The following is a 17,742-nucleotide window of genomic DNA, read 5'->3' as shown; positions in this document are numbered from 1 at the left end:
AACATAGGTCAATAAACTAGGGATAACTCCTCATTCATATAGGCAAGGGAAAAGCAAATAACTCTTCATTACTAAATTATTTTAGAACATTTCTCTCAGATAGAATTAACAATAATTAAACACAGGGTTATCATAGGAAAGGAATTCCTCTTCTATTGGGATAGTTACAAAGTATTATTTCATTTAAATTATTATTATACAGTAGTTTTTATATAGCGCTTTCCCCAGAGATAAAAGTGCTGTACAAAAATATAAACATAGACCATTTCTAAGTATAGGTTGGTAAACCACTATTAGAATGTATGTATGTAGATGTATCTTTAGTTAGTATCGGTAATCAATATCATATTAATGTCCTTTATTATAGAATATTACAATGCATGTCATACCATTCTTTAATATGATAACTACACGTATACAGTATATATCATATATTGTAAATAATACATAAACCGTATTTTTTTTTTGTATTTTGTAGTAAAAATTATAAATTAGTATTAATAATTTATGATATGATATTCTAAAAGAATAGAATATCGGATCAGGATAGGTTAATATATATTTGATTATTATTAGTTACAAAAAGTTTATTAAGCTCTGTCTACACTATCAACCATATATGGGCACAACACATTTTTTTGTCACATAAAGTTTGATAGTGTAGACAGAGCTTTAGCCTATGTTGTCTTAATGAAACTTTGAAACCAATTTCACAGGTCACATTCAAGTTCAGGAATACGAACAAAACACGGTCAGCAACCAGCGTCCGTTGCGTTCCTGAAGAGAGCCAGATTTCGACAAAAACACAGTGAAAATAGACAATCTTGGGAGGGTGTTCTAGATTTTGAACCGCTGAACATTGAAGGAGATAATGAGGCTATTAATGTTACATCTTTTGTTGAAGTTAAGCAAACGCCTAGCCTACCATCTACGCAAGACCCAGGGACAGGGCATACGCAAGGGACAGGGCATACACAAGATAGTGCTAATAATAAACCGGACTCTAGGCCTGATTGCAAGAATGACTCTAGGCCTGATTACAAGAATGACTCTAGGCCTGATTATAAGTACGAGCCTAAGCCAAATGGAAAACAAAACAGTGGTGCTCAATCTCCCACTTCAGACTTAAAACCACCAAAAATTCCAGCTCATCCTAATATTCAAGCCAATACAAAACCACCCCCAATACCCCCTATTCCTGCTAAAGCTCCACCGGTTCCACTCCCCCCACGAGTGAAGTCGTCAGATGGCCGGTTCCGTAACCCAGGCTTAGTAAGGTCTGCCACTGTAGGGCATAGTGCTAGACCTAGACATGGTAAGATTCCACTCTTTAAGTTATTTTGTATTCTAAAACTTACCATCTACAGTATATGTGTTGTTTTGTAAAATGCGGTACTTAATAATAAAAAGTAAATAGTATGTAAATGAATGTATAACTCTTTACTAGTGAAAAGTAGACAACATATAAGTACGCTCAATGTCTGATTCATTTTAAGAATTAAAATGAAAATGATCGTTGAAAGAATCCTCTGGTAATCTGATCTTGAGAGATTTTAAATAAATATAATAATAAAAAAGTTTATTGATATTGCCACAACTAGGAGAGTAAAAGAATGACATTTTCGTTCTCAGTAACTTTGCTTGTTTATTTCTACTTTCTGCTAAAGTGAATTGTTTTCAATCGTAAAAATCTTGAAATATGGCGCAACCTGCTCGGAAGAAGAAAAAGCAATTTTTCTTGTTTATTTCTACCTTCTGCTAAAGTTCATTGTTTTCAATTGTAAAAATCTTGAAATATGTCGCAACGCGCTCGGCAGAAGAAAAAAAAATGTAGAGAAGAGTAAATGTTATATACATATCGCAAAAATGCATTTTCCTTTTTGTAAAAAAAATAAATAAAAAGCGCCATGCTTTGTGCATTAGTATCCATACTAATGTGATGTATGAACATAAATTGTAATAACAATGTATTTTGTTGTGACCAAGTAACAATAACATTTGTAAACAAAAGGGTTTTTGTTTTGTTATATGAGTTGAAGGTTGTTTTTAAAGTTGAAAAGTTTACAGTAAGCTGTTTACATTATGTTGTCTTCTCTTCCAATGCTTCTTGTATCATGCTATACTGGTGATTTCCATGTTTTTGTAATAACACTTTTATTTCAATACAGGTTTGATGTGAACATTATTTGTTTGTTGATGTTATTATCTTGTGTTTTGCTTTGTAAGCAGAAGTAAACAGGGATTCTTTTTCAAAAGACAACTGGCATCTTAGCAGCCCTATTCCTAAAATTGATCTAATTGAGGGATCATTTATTATTATCATTCATTACAGTATTATTTTGCTCTATAAATGACTGCGTTTAATACACTGAATCCAAAACAATATTTGTATAAATGTAAAAGTAATACATTGTTTTATATCTTCAGGTAAGGATAGTACATCAGACATGCCAATGTCCCCTCCTCAAATCCCTCCTAGGCCAAGAGAGGTAAGTTTTTTTTATATTAGAATTAAAACCTAAATTAAAAAAGGTTAGTTAATATGTTAAATGAGTCTATCTTATTTAATTTTTTTTTTTTAAATCATTTCGGCAGTAGACATGATAAACTTTATGAAACATAGACAAATATATGATATAAATATAAAGAGTTCATTTCAATATTTATTAATTTCTATCATGGAAGAAATTAAATTTCCTCCATGTTTCTATCGGTGCAATTGTAATTTAAAAAATCATAATATAATATAATAAAACATTACAATAATAATTAATAGAGGATCTTGCAAGAAGACATTTTTTGTCGCTCAAGAAAAGAACAAAAAGAACAAAATTGAGAAATGCATAAACACATCTTAATATTTATAATTTCTTGTGTTCTTCAGAATGCTAAGAATTCCGTATCCAGTCGCAATAGTTCTAGTCTGTATTCATCGAGTGAATTCAACTCCAGTAACTCATCAGACGATGATGATGCTGACGGGGAGGATGAGCACGAGGATGAGAAGGAGGAGGAACCAAAGTTACTTCAGAATTTTGCTGATTTCAGTAGATTTGAAAACAAATCAGAATCGCCAAAATATAATAAATACAACAAATCGATGTCACTTGATTATAGGCTGATGGTAAAAGATATACATTTTCAAATAAATTAATAGAAGAATTAAGCCCTGTCTACACTATCAAACTTTATGTGACGAAAAAATGTGATGTACCCATATATAGACATGATGTCATATCACTAACATATTTGAGCATACTACTACCATATTTGGGCACATCACACTTTTTTTTTCAAACTAGTTTGATAGTGTAGACAGAACTTAAGAATTATCAATTAAATTATTAAATAAGAATTAATAGGAAGCTTTTTGTTTGCAAGTACCATTGACAGAGTTATTAAACTTTTTACATTTTATTTTGAAGGGTCGTCAACAAAAATCGGAAGAGATTATATTTCCACCGGTACCTCCACCAAGGCCCGCAATATCAGAAATCAACACACTGCAAGAAAATACGGTAAAATATGAGATAAAGAAAAGCCTGTAGCCATGATTTTTAAGTGGGGTTGGTTTTTCCACGATAGGGGAAAACATTTTCTTGAGCAAGAGTAAAGCTCTGTCTACACTTAAACTTTGTGACAAAAAGTTTGATAGTGTAGACAGAGCTTTAGTAATATATTCTTATTTTATTTTGTATATAGGCACAAACATTATCAACACAACACAAAGAAAGACATGCGTCAGGGGATTTGTTGTCACGGAAAGCAGAAGATTATGCAAAAGATAGAACAAGGCACCAATCGGCTCCATTACCTATTCATGTTAAAAAGTAAGGTTTAATATTATTGTGTCTTGTGTGAACAGGCCTTTATGTAATGTAAATTGTGTCCACACTACTGTGAGTGTGATGATTTAGTATTAGGAGAAGATCCAAGATCCAAACTATTATTTTGTGTTGATACTCTTCCGTTTAAAATATCATGTATCTGCTCCCGAGTATCCCATATTTTATTAACACATTTTATATTTTGTTTTGTCTATTTTTTATATCTATGCAGTGTATTGTCAATGTTTTTGTTTATTTTGTTTACTAATTTCTACTTATACTTTTTCTATCCAGCTTAAAAAGCTTTAGCCGAAAAGGGATTCAAGATAAAATTAGGAAAATAAAAGAAGAGAATACTAAACTATCACGATTAAACAACGAACTTCAACAAGAACTCAAAGAATTAACGCAAGACCGCATCGGACTGGAAGTACAATTCCACAAATGTAAACCATTCTCAATCAACTCATGAAAAAATGTGTTTCTTTGAGTACATTTTGTACAATTTATTGTCCACCAAATAATGTGTAATGGAAAAGATATTTCTATATTTGATAGGGATGGTTAAATATGGTAACACATTTTTAATTTGAAGAGAAGCTGATATTTATTACATTTGTTTTCCTCTATTTTTTCCCAATGTGCATATTTTCATTGACCTGGCCAACAGGAATTCATTTTTTTCTGTAAACTCTACCGTCCACATAACAAGAAGAACAAGCGCAAAAGTTTAAAATGGCGATTACTCCTTTGCATAAATACATTTTCGACACCGCTCCCAAATTCATCTCCACCCTCAAGCGATTGCTTTAACCAAAAACATCATTCATAATTTAATTAAAAAGTATAACAGGATTTTTTCCAATATTTTTGTTTGTTTGTATTATGTCCTTATCTTCTGAAATCCAGTTAGTTCATGAGTTTATTTGTGAAACTATGTCATAGCAAATCTCTTTGTGTACTATATTCATGCCTGAGGCTATTTAACGCTATAGTTTACTATAGGGATCACCATTAACATGATTGGAGGCACTCTGAGGGTAAACACTTCAGATCAAAGGCTCTATATCTCTGCATAAATAGTTTTCCAAACCTGGGAATAGATTTCTGAAAGTTGAGTTATCTCTGCTATTAAATGGCACATCTTCTGCCACTATCTGCATTTTGTCTAGAATGCTTACTAAATCTTGGTTCCCACTAGGATGCAACGTATGAACACAAAGTGCCGTAACAAAATCTTACATATCACAAGTGGGAACCGACATAAGCATGGTGTTGTAGACGTATAATAAACACCGTTAGGATTCAACTTCTTGTTTGAAGAGGGGAATGCGAAAAATGATAGAAGAGTATTTTCTTATGTTGCGTCGTTGCATTGTGAAATGATTTATTTCTAGTGGGAACCAAGCTTAATAGCGCTTAATTTATTTATCTTTACTGATTTTTATTAAAGTATTTGCTTAAAATTTGGATTTTAGCACAAAAGTGATAAGAGTTCTGATAAAGAATATATATTTCTTTATTAAGCAAATACTAAATGTTGAATAATTTATTTTGTTTCCTCTTCATGTCATTCTCTCCATCCATCCGAATTGTATCATATTGTATTATATGGTAAAATTAGAACAGTATAATATTAGGATGTAAAGTTAAAAATAGCAATTAAATGCAAATTTTAAGAAATAAAGCAATTGTGTATTTCAGTTTTATTGGTACATTTATCTGATTTGAAGAGATTAAAAAGTATGTTAAGATTCCCAATAAAACATGTCGTACATTTATACTTATAGTTTGCATATATTTTGCATATAATTATAGACCAAAATGGCTAAAAACAACTGTAATCGTTCCTCTAAAGTGAGTCTTGTAGGAGACCTCAGCTGCTAAAGTAAACTTGGGTCTCTCAAAAGGTGTCTTAATAAGAGAAGACCCTGTGTGTTGCTAACTCTTTCAACTTTTTATTTTGTATTCAATCGGTGCTATTTTTGTGTTTTGTTTCGAGAACGGAATGTATTTTTAGGCAATCCCGCACAATTAATTTTGTTATAGGGCGAGTAGAGAGAGGTGAATTTTGTTATGATACAAAATTGTATCACACAACTAAATAACCAACGATTAGTATTAGAAAAAAATCATATTTGCACCATCTTATGTTATATATAATGTATACTCATATAAACAATTTTAATTTAATTTAATTCATCATTTATATTTTATCTTCTATAAAAATTATATAGTTTTTATGTAATGTTATATAATTATTATATAATGTGCTTATGATTTATTATTTATAATATTGTACACAATAACTATGAATCGTCTTCCATGTGTTTGCGAATTTCCCTAAGGAGGGAATTTCCCTAATGATGTAGTCAGGCAAGTTTCTTTTTAAAGAGGGGATTTCCCTAAAGATGTAGTCAGGCAAGTTTTCTTTTAAAAGAGGGGATTTCCATAATGATGTAATCAGGCAAGTTTTCTTTCAAAAGAGGGGATTTCCCTAAAGATTTAATCAGGTATGTTTCTCCCACTGTACTCCTCACTTAATTAGTCTTTTATGTATCCAGAGTGTTTTGTTCAGTAATATCAGTAAATGTATGTAACTTAGCAATATGTAAGTGTAAGGGAGACTATTTAAATTTTACTTGCCCGTAGACCTATATATCGGGTATCAATATTATATATGTACTCATTTTAAAAGATTTCCTGGTGGAAGAATTATAATTTTGTGTGACCCAAAAGAGGTATTTTTATTTTGGAAGTTTGATTTGTATATGAATGCTTACAGATCACTGGAAAGAAGGGGTGGTGAGTCCTCCAAAAACATGAAAAATGATGATTTTGAATAGGTCATTTTGTAGTTTTAATAAAGTTAATCACTTCTACAAAAAAACGGGAAGAAAATAATGTTTTTTACCAAAAAAAAGACAAAACAAACGGTTAAGTTCAACCAAAAACCCATTTGGCTTTTAATTACAATTTTTACAGGTAAATTTTTTTAATCCAATTTTTGGTAAAAGTGAATAACTGTTATGGAACATCAAAATGGCATATATTAAAAATGTTTTCAGGGGGACAATAAATCATATCTTTAATGTCTTACATTGCCAAATTTACCAGGAGTAAAGCTCAATCTACACTATCAAACTAGTTTGACTAACAAAGTGTGATGTCTCATCAAATATGGTGGTGATATGATGTCATTGTGTCCATATATTGTCACATAAAGTTTGATAGTGTAGACAGAGCTTAGGAATATGTAGCAACTAAAAATATGTAGCATCCAGTCTGTTGCAGGTTTAACCAAGGATTTTTACAATGTTTGAAAGCCTGATTCAGGTGTTGTGATGGAAGAGGGTGTTGGAATGGGAGGAGAGTGTACGAAAAGGGAAAGTGGTGTTAGATTATTTTTTTTATGAAATGGGAAGATTAGAATTAGCTCTACAATTAAATCACCTATCACAAAATTAAGATTTTATTTGTTGGATATGTAAGATTATTTTTGGAAATACATTATTAATATTTAGAGTGATATTTGACTTGGAAATATTGAATTATAGGTCAACAATGTCTATTGTGTAATGGTGTTGTCCAAAGTAAACAAAATTATTTATTTGTTAATAATATTCAATGAAAAAATTATATTAGAAAAATGGTAGAAAATAAAATACTCTGTGAACCTTTTGATTTAAAAAATAGCTACTTATAAAATCTATGAATCAATTTGATCATTATTTCTGTTAGGCTATGTCTACACTATCAAACTAGTTTGACAAAAAAGTGTGATGTGCCCAAATATGGTAGTGATATAACCAAATAGGGTAGTGATATGACATCATCATGTCCATATATGGGCACATCAAATTTGTCACAAAGTTTGATAGTGTAGACAGAGCTTTACATTGTATTAATATAATTACATCTTGTGTTTATTTTTTGTTATGTTATTATTCATATGTTATTGATAATAATGTTTATGTTAAAAATTATGTAAATATGATAATATAATAAGATAGTTATTTTGTTGAGAGTTGTGTAACTGTGGTCGCCATTTAGTTATGTCTATTGGGACATACATGATAGCCAAAACGGTACTCTGGATTGGCCTGATTTACTAAACAATTGTAATTATAGAAAATTATACAAACAATTTTAGCATAATAATTAACTCTTATATTGTAATTACAGTAGCACCCCTCTTTTGGAAGTACCCTATTAAGGGGACACCGCTATTCAGGGGACACCCCTATTAAGGGAACACCATTATTCAGAGGACACCCCTATTAAGGGGACATCGCTATTCAGGGGACACCCCAATTAAGGGGACACCATTATTCAGAGGACACCCCTATTAAGGGGACACCGCTATTCAAGGGACACTCCTCCTATAAATAAGAATTCCTGTGAAACGAATGATTGGAAATATATTTTTTAACACTACAACCAATCTATTTAGTGGTCACTTTGTTAGGCCTGAAGGTGTCCCATCATTAGCTCTACTGTATATTATTGTTGAATTTATTTGAGGCTTGATATGTGGTACAATTTCACAGACTCAATTTTGCCAGTTTTGGTTCATTTTAAGTTCTACAAACTTAACTCGGCTTGTACATGACCGCCATTTTCAATCACTAGGCAGACACGCTAAGCGCTGTACAATAGATTTGTTGTAAATTCTACTAGAGACGTATTAACTCAATCAACTTGTATATGACGTCAGTTTGAGTTATTTGTAGTGAAAACACTCTGTACAATAAATTTGTTGTAAATCTATAGATGTGACTCAATCAAACTTGTATATGACTGCCATTTTGAGTCACAGGTAGGGAAAATACTCTGTTCTATACACCATTTCAAACACTTGTGAGTGTAGAAATAATAAATATTTAAAATTGTAAAAGTTGTGTACGTATTTACATTGATTGGTCAAGAGTTTTAAAGATGTATGAAATGTGAACATTTGTGAACAAAAGACAGAAGACCAATATAATATGAAAAACAGTATTGAAAAAGTTTACATTTAAAAGTTGGAGCAGCAGGTAAGTATTATAGAGGGCGCACCCGTTTTTTATAAATTGAATTTTTTGCTGCTGCTCTCTGCTGCTGCTGTCGCCAAGAAACGTACGTTTACAAAAGGGTTCAGATTTTTGTTGCATTTATATAGTATTAAGAAATGAGTAAGTATAAATTAGAATGATTAATAATCGTTTATATAGATGAGTGATTGAAAATTTAAGTTATTTCTTACCTGTTATATTCTTTCCATGTTTTTCTGGTTGATGTTCAATTTGCAGCTGCAGTGTGGTGGTGTAGCAAGTAGGCTTAGGCCTAGGCCTAGCCTATGTAATGTTTGACTACCTTTTATAAAGTCTAGGCCTAGCAAGCAGGCCTAGTGCCTAGACCAGGCTTGACCTTAGTATGAATTATAGGTTAGCCTCATCATCCTACTGTAGATTTATCCATTTACAGGTTGTATTATTTGTAGAGATAAATCTAAGTATAAATAATTTTAATTCTGAAAGTATTTAAAAAGTTTATTGCTTTGATTGATTCTTTTTTTGTTTGTTTTCTCTTCTTTCTAGTTTAGGCCTAGCCTAGCTAGGCTACACTACAGTAACTTTGTTGTACTGTATTGTGTTTTTCACTCTGGTTAATGTACCTTGTCATTTGTCAGCTGTTACCAACACGACTCTGCTTTAGTTACTGATGTGAATGTAAAATTCAATCGAAAAATTAGTTTTATACTTATAGTAAATTTATTCTTGAATTTTAAATAAAAATTTTTAATTAATTGCAGTTTTTTTTGTTTTTTTTTTCATTTAAAGAGTTTTTTTTTTCATTTTTGAGTCATTTTTATGCAAAGCTGCAGAAAATAATTGTCTGCCTAAGTTAACTTATTTTATCCAAAGCTTAGGAGTCCAAGACTTTTGCCATCCACACCATCTATTTTCCACCCGCACCCTCTAATTACCATACGCACCCTCTAATTAACATCCGCACCTTCTAATTACCATCCGCACCTTCTAATTACCATCCGCACCTTCTAATTACAACCGCACCTTCTAATTACCATCCGCACCCTCTAATTATCATCCGCACCTTCTAATTACCATCTGCACCTTCTAATTACCATCTGCACCTTCTAATTTCCATCCGCACCTTATAATTACCATCCGCACCCTCTAATCACCATCCGCACCTTCTAATTACCATCCGCACCTTCTAATTACCATCCGCACCCTTTACAGCTTTATAAAGCCAAAGAATTACATTCAAAAAACTCAAAATGATTTGATAAGTAATTAAACAAGATTTTAAAAGGAATGTTCTTTTAAATTCTCTAACCCAGCCATCATGAGCATCAATGAAATATGCGAGAACACCAAAACTGGTCGTGAGTATGCGTTACTAGGAAACTATGAGACGTCTTTGGTCTACTATGAGGGCGTACTTCAACAGATCCAGAAATTCATCTCATCAATGAGGGAGCCGGCACGTAAACACATGTGGCAAAAGGTAACGCTCTAGAAAATGGTTGTATAATTCATTTTTCTAAAGCTCCTCCTCCTGTTTGGATATGATTCTGAAATAAAGAATAATATATATTTGTAAACAATTATATTTTATGTATCCCTTTAATTTGTCACTCCTTTTAAAACATTGTTAATATTGTATGTCTTTGTATTGTGATTTTAAAGTTTTTTAATGTTTTTTATTTATTGCTCTAAAAAAACAGAACCATATGTAAAACAGGTGACATATCTATACCTGATATGTTTTTATCCTGTCTAAATATGTTTTTAAATGAAATAAATTGCATAATAATCTGAACAAATATTTAATTATGACTCATCTAATTCATATTGACAAAATTGTGTGAAGAATCTCACAGGTGATGATTAAAGTAGGCCAATCAATAAGCAATCTGCTGTATCTTTGCTGGCTTGACCTTTAAGTAACCCTGAAAGTAAATGATATTAGTAGAAAATTGACTATACAATGTACTCTGGTACTGTGTGTTCTTTTTGGTGAAATTCAGATTTGAACTCCCAGTCATTGACTGGATTTAATTGCTACGTCATTTAAAGATGTACTGTCCCCCAAAAACATGAAAAATGAAGATTAATAAAATCAGACTAAATATGCCATTTTGCAGTTTTAATATTCACTTCTGTCAAAAAAAACCCCAAAATTATTTCACTTATAAAAAGAAACGTTTCATTTTAACCAAAAACCATTGTCATTGAGTAACTATTATGTGACATTCAAATGGCATATTAAAAAAAAATCCGGAAAAAAAACCATTTTTTTAGGGGGACAATATATGTTTAAGTTATATATCTATCTATCTATATTATTATTAAAAATCATGTGACATTGCTTGTGTACAAATATGTTTCACAAAATAAAAATAAAATTCATAGATTAGACAAGATATAGCTGAAGAGTACAACCAAGTGAAAGAGATAAACACGACATTGAACAGTTTCAAGAGTGAGTCTGTGGAACCAGCATCCAGTAGAGACTCCAAACCAGCAAGAGATCCAGATGTATGGCCTCCACCAACACCAGTTGAACACAAGTAAGTACCTTGGTTGCTGCAAGTATATGGAATGCAGTCACACACTATAGATGGAATGACAGTTTCCCACAAGTGTCCCATTAGGGGTTGGCTGTTAAACCATATATTTCTCCTCATTTGTTTCACAGGAAAGTGTCCCCTTAATAGGGGTGTGCCCTGAATAGGGATTAGTTTGTACATATATTTCTCCTCATTTGTTCCACAGCAAAGTGTACTGAATAGGGATTAGTTTGTACATATATTGTTCCTCAGTCATTTCACTAGAAAGTTTCCCTTTAATATGTATGTGAAAATAAATCTTCAATTATTTGTCAGTGTGTTTTACTCGATCTTTTCTATATGTTTCTTTTCAAAGGCCATCTCCAAACTACGGAAGAGCTCCCAGAAAAGAGCCATCACACCGCCCAGACCCAAGACCATCCAACCGCGTATCTGCTCGAGATGCACCCAGAGGGCCCTCAGGAGGACGGGGAAACGGTGGTCGTGATGGACGCGGTCGTGGAGGCGTTTCAGAACGTGATAAGAAAGATAAGCGAGGAGGAAAAGGGGAAAAGGTAAATGCATTTTTGGGGATAAAAATTTGTAAGAGAGGTATGTATAGTGGCAATTAAGTGTTATCTCCATGGCTAAAGTGTGTCAGGTTTGAAGAAAGATAAATTATTATTATAACACTTTCATTGCTACAGTACTTATGACTCAGATACATTATGATTTTGCAGGAAAAGAAATCGCCAGAAGAAGGGGATGAAAAGAAATTTGACAACGCTGGTTACGACAAGGATCTTGTAGAAAACTTGGAACGAGATATAGTTCAGAGAAATCCAAACGTCCATTGGTAAAATTAACATTTTCTTCAGTGAGGTACAGTCAGCTCTCCCAATACTAGACTCCCTAAAAACTCTTGAAAGTTTTTTTTTTAGGTTCAAAAACTCCCAAATTCCTTTTCACCATTAAAAACACTTTGGACTACCAAACCTTCCAGAAATAAATTTATTTACTAGCCTAAGGATATCCCATTTTGGGAGAGTTGACTGTAGTACATATGAATGATTCTTTGTGTCACACAGTTCAAACATCAGCTGGGCTTCTACATCATTAATGTTGTCATTTTATTCTGGCCAATAGGATTGACATCGCAGGCTTAACCGAAGCAAAGAGACTTCTTGAAGAAGCCGTAGTTCTTCCTCTATGGATGCCAGATTACTTCAAAGGTATACGTAGACCCTGGAAGGTAAGTCAGAAATACTTGTTATTTTGGTGGAGTCTTAAGCCCTGTCCACACTATCAAACTTTATGTGACAAAAAAATGTGATGTGCCCATATATGGACACGATGACTACCATATTTAAGCATATCACTACCATATTTAAACATTTCACTACCATATTTAAGCATATCACTACCATATTTGGGCACATCACACAGTTTTATAGTGTAGACAGAGCTTTAGTGATCTTGGGTATTTGTGAGCATTTACAACACATAATATTAATACTAATAATAAGAATTATATGATTTCTTAATACATTAGACCCCTCCTTTGGGACACCCCCTATTAAGGGGACACGTACTTGTTAAAGGAGCAATGTATGTTTTACCCCTATGGCTACTATTCAAGGAATGCCCTTATTAAGGGGACACTATGTTTGATCCGAAGGTGTCTCTTTAATGGGGGTTCTACTCAATTTTTTTTTTATAGGGGTTCTACTGTAGTTGGTATTCGGGATTTTTTTTTTCTACTAATTTACTATTTTTATTTTGGCATTACTAATTTTTAATTTGTCAAAATGATTGACTGTATTTAAATTTTATTTGGGTGCCTTGGCATTTTTTAAATTTATAATTTATACTAGACAAAATATTCTTTATTTTGCATGAATGCATGTTTGCATTATGGGACACTTTTCTCACCGCATGCTGGTTACGGTCAAAATTAAAATTTATAACCGAAAATTCAATAAGAAGTGTGTTTATGTTTCCAACAATAGGGCGTACTAATGGTAGGTCCACCCGGTACAGGGAAAACGCTTCTAGCTAAAGCGGTCGCAACCGAGTGTGGCACGACTTTCTTCAATGTATCGTCTTCCTCGTTAACCTCCAAATGGCGTGGCGAGTCCGAGAAATTGGTTCGTCTGCTATTTGAAATGGTACGTAAATTTCATACGTATTAGCATTTTGGGTTTTATTTTTCGTTGGTTTCGATTAGGGCGTTATGATGGTTGGTCCACCTGGCACCGGTAAGACTTTGCTAGCGAAAGCAGTCGCTACCGAGTGTGGCACTACTTTCTTTAATGTCAGCTCGTCCTCTCTCACGTCCAAATACCACGGAGAGTCGGAAAAACTTGTGAGAATTCTCTTTGAAATGGTAAGTGGTGTGAGTTTGCAGTGTCTTTTTAAAGTATACAGTGATGTATTCACATATTTTATATCTGATATCCTCTATTATAAACATTACATAGACCTACAGGCAGGGTAAGTAACTTTATATCTATTATATAAATCAGTGATTGATTCGGAGTTACATCCAACTTGAATATTTATAATATAAGTTTTTTGACAATAAGCCGAATGTTTCCGGCTTTGATACCAGTAATGGGTTCAGAATTGCAACTACATCCAACTTGAATATAAAGAATACATTTTAAGTTTTTTGACAATAAGCCCAATGTTTCTGACTTTGATTATGGATATTTTTAAAATAGGGTTTTACAATAGACTGAATACTGCTTGCTTCATTTTAGTTGAGAAATGATTGTTATTGTTTGATGTTGTTTTGTAGGCCAGATTTTATGCTCCTAGTACAATTTTTATTGATGAAATTGACTCGATCTGTAGCAAGCGAGGTGGCAGTAATGAACACGAAGCAAGTCGCCGGGTCAAGTCTGAGCTTCTAGTACAAATGGATGGTAACAATAACCTTGTATTATCAACTTAAAACAAAGACAAATTTTAAATGCAGCAGAGCGTAAAGCCCTGTCTACACTATCAAACTAAATAAATAAAAATATATGGTAGTGATATGACATCATTGTGTCTATATATGAGCACATCACATTTTTTTGTCACATAAAGTTTGATAGTGTAGACAGAGCTTAATATATAATCAATTGTCTTTTAATAGTTTCACTAATATTACACTGGGCGTAAGCTATCATAATAAAAATTGATTTGTGAGCATGCCTTAAGCTCTGTTTACACTATCAAACTTTATGTGACTAAAAAATGTGATTTGCCCATATATGGAATATATGACATAATGTCATATCACTACCATATTTGGCCACATCAGACTTTTTTTTGTCTAAATAGTTTGATAGTGTATACAAGGCTTTAGATGCATAAATACAGACCATCATATTACATGAAAAGAAGTGTTATATGGTGTGTACCTACCTACAATTATTATGAATATTTATTGATTAATTTGAATAATACAGGTGTTCAAGGAGCTACCGGAGATGGCACAGATAGTACTAAGTTGGTTATGGTTCTAGCAGCTACTAACTTCCCTTGGGACATCGACGAGGCGTTGCGTAGACGGCTCGAAAAAAGGATATATATTCCTTTACCAGGATGTAAGTTTATCGAAAATTAAACAATATATCCAACAAGTAAACTAATGGATGTAAAGTATACATACATTAATTGTGTGTATTTAATTGCTTGTAGTATGTATTATACATATAAGTTGACAAGCTATAAACTAGTTTGACAAAAAAAGTGATATGCCCAGATATGGTAGTGGTATGACATCATCATGTCGATATATTGGCACATCACATTTTTGTCACATAAAGTTTGATAGTGCAGACAGAGCTTTAGGTCTGTGATTGAAAACCAAAATTCAAGCCATGTGCTTAAGTTTCATTGTTTATTGATTTTTAGTGGAAGGACGGGAGCAGCTGCTGAGGATCAACTTGAAAGAGGTGCCTCTAGCAGATGATGTTGATCTAACTGCCATTGCACAGCATCTTGAAGGCTATTCTGGTGCTGACATTACTAATGTTTGCAGGTATGTGGTGCTGCACTGTAAATGGACTCACTAGAGTCAAGTTAAATGAACCGTTATTAATCAAATCACACGTTTGAGTCACTCTTCTGAAAGATTTACAACACGCTGCTACAAACGTCTAGTGTCAGTTCCTGACATCAGTGAGAGGACTTTTATGCCTAGTAGGAGAGGCTAAATAATAAATATATACATTGGGATCTAAAATGAAATTGCACCTGTAGGGGTGAAGGGTTACGGGTACTGGTCCTTGAAACCGTGATACTAGATTACATATGTTGCATGTTGGTGCTCAAAACAATATCACTCCTGCATCCCACTATACCACTATCGTATGTATAATAATAAAATCTTTATTTTAAAACGGAGGCTCGTTCACAACAAAATGTGTTCTGCCACGAGGCCGTAATGCATTTTTTTTTGTGGGGTGGATTATGGTGGCGAAAGGATGACTCGAAATTTAAGGTAAATATAAATTAATGAAAGTTGATTTTAACTATTTTATTTATCAGGGATGCATCAATGATGGCCATGAGGCGACGAATACAAGGCCTTAGACCGGAAGAAATCCGCCAGATACCGAAAGAGGAGCTCAACCTGCCGTCTACTGCTGAAGACTTTTTATCATCTATCAAAAAAGTGTCCAAATCTGTAGGCAAAGAAGATTTAGAGAAATATGAAAAATGGATGTTGGAATTTGGAGCCACATAAGGAATTGTTTGATAACATTTACATTTTGCCGTGCCTGCACATACAAATTCATGATATCGCTTTTAGTTTCATTTAAAAGGGGTTTAGGCTGATTTTGGTGATTCCACATAAAAAAATCTTGTTTAAATTCCCATTTTGCACACAACATATTGGAAATAATTTGCTGCTGTGTTGAGGTGTGTTGCAATCCTTGTTACCCTCTTCTCAGCCTAGGTTCCTTGCAGTTGATCCTGGAATATTAGGTGGCATATCAATTGATGTATTCAAATGGGACTAGTTGAGTATAGGTTTTCCATATTTAGTTAATGAGATAGATTAATCGAAAAAGATTGTTTTTACCAACATTTTAAAAAAAAATACTATGGTTTCCGAATCGAATACTCCAAATAAAACAACCTTTTTAAAAATAACATGCATTGTATATCACACAACATTCACCTTGTGAAGTTGTAAAAAACATTTAATTAAAAATGACTAATATAAAATGAAATTATTTAGATTAAGAAACATTAAAATAAAATAGTAAAAATGTACAATTGGGTGTAAAGTATACAAACATTTAATGGTATTCATTTAAATTCTGTGATGTAAATATTTGCATAATGATTTGGTATTGGAATTTTGATTTTGAAAACTAAAAGATTGAAAAAGTTATTGTTGAAATATTATGCTATAGGGTGGCTATGTTTGTGTGGGTCTATCGGTTGAAAACATTTTATTTTCTAGCCATTCGATTCTAATTAAAGCAGAATAATTTTAATTAAGCCTGTAGCCAGGGGTGAATAGGCCTAAAATCGCATAGCTCAGACTTGGAACAATTTGTTCCCCATTTGTTGATTTGAAAATGATCCCCCTGTTAAAATCCATGCTACAGACTTGATTATAAAATGATTGAGTTCAAGCAGTGGTTGAGGTATTTATCTTTATACCATTAATTCAGTATTATATTAAACTATTAATATGATAGTCACTAATAGGTCTAATGCAATAGAGAAAAAAAAATATCAGAATACAGTACAGTATATAGAAATATATATAATACAGTAATAATAAAATTAGTACACTAGAAATATATACTTAATTAAATAAATGTCCAATAAAAGTGTAATATTAATGTTTAGGAATAGATTTACAAATTAGGAATGTTATGATGTCAAAAAATATATAGTAGGCCTATGTGTCTAAAGAATGTGGCACTAAATGTGTGGGTGAACATGCTTGCCTTCCAATCCCAATGACATGGGTTCAATTCTTGTGCGGTATCAAACATTTCTTATAACTGCTACTATCTAAGCCTCATGCTTAGAGGTTAGACAGCATGGGTAAAATCATCTAATTGCTCAATTAATTTTTTATTTCTAAAATATTTACAATATCAGCTGAAAATCTGTTATAAATTTGTATTCTACTTTTTTTTACATAAAATTATAGACATTAAAATAAATATTTGTGAAAATTGATGGAAATTAAAAATGTTGTTTTAATCTTGTAAATCAAATATATGAACAAAGTAATATAAGGAAAATATAAAAATAACTATACCGTAGAAGATTTGCAATTTTAAAAATATTCGTGGCCCAAAACCACCACCACAATGAAAGAAATTTATGAAAATA

At 32.5% G+C, this 17,742-nt stretch overlaps 2 protein-coding genes across 3 annotated transcripts in view; both read left to right on the top strand.

Moving 5' to 3' along the window:
* The window catches only part of LOC144848875 (uncharacterized), a 61,302-nt gene extending 52,584 nt beyond the window's left edge, over window positions 1-8,718 (top strand). The window contains exons 35-40 of the mRNA XM_078705825.1: window positions 717-1,315; window positions 2,428-2,489; window positions 2,885-3,124; window positions 3,426-3,518; window positions 3,703-3,830; window positions 4,122-8,718. Coding sequence (XP_078561951.1) covers window positions 717-1,315; window positions 2,428-2,489; window positions 2,885-3,124; window positions 3,426-3,518; window positions 3,703-3,830; window positions 4,122-4,299 — 1,300 coding nt within the window. The 3' untranslated portion in view covers window positions 4,300-8,718. The remainder of the gene's footprint in view (window positions 1-716; window positions 1,316-2,427; window positions 2,490-2,884; window positions 3,125-3,425; window positions 3,519-3,702; window positions 3,831-4,121) is intronic.
* A 195-nt stretch (window positions 8,719-8,913) lies between these two features.
* On the top strand, window positions 8,914-17,586 carry LOC144847855 (katanin p60 ATPase-containing subunit A1-like). 2 transcript variants are annotated; one of them, XM_078704392.1, is made up of 11 exons: window positions 8,914-9,001; window positions 10,174-10,340; window positions 11,249-11,406; window positions 11,762-11,960; window positions 12,126-12,241; window positions 12,532-12,637; window positions 13,613-13,771; window positions 14,186-14,312; window positions 14,844-14,981; window positions 15,292-15,418; window positions 15,928-17,586. In XM_078704392.1, the coding sequence occupies exons 1-11, from the start codon at window positions 8,998-9,000 to the stop codon at window positions 16,124-16,126; spliced, it is 1,500 nt and encodes a 499-aa protein (XP_078560518.1). In that variant the 5' UTR covers window positions 8,914-8,997; the 3' UTR covers window positions 16,127-17,586. The 2 variants fall into 2 exon arrangements, with proteins under 2 accessions (XP_078560518.1, XP_078560517.1); XM_078704391.1 differs by lacking the exon at window positions 13,613-13,771 and adding an exon at window positions 13,395-13,553.
* The last annotated feature ends 156 nt before the right edge of the window (window positions 17,587-17,742 follow it).

This window comes from Antedon bifida, chromosome 7, assembly GCF_963402885.1.
Source record: "Antedon bifida chromosome 7, ecAntBifi1.1, whole genome shotgun sequence".
Classification (NCBI taxonomy): Eukaryota; Metazoa; Echinodermata; class Crinoidea; order Comatulida; family Antedonidae; genus Antedon; species Antedon bifida.
This window is presented reverse-complemented; position numbering and strand designations above follow the sequence as displayed.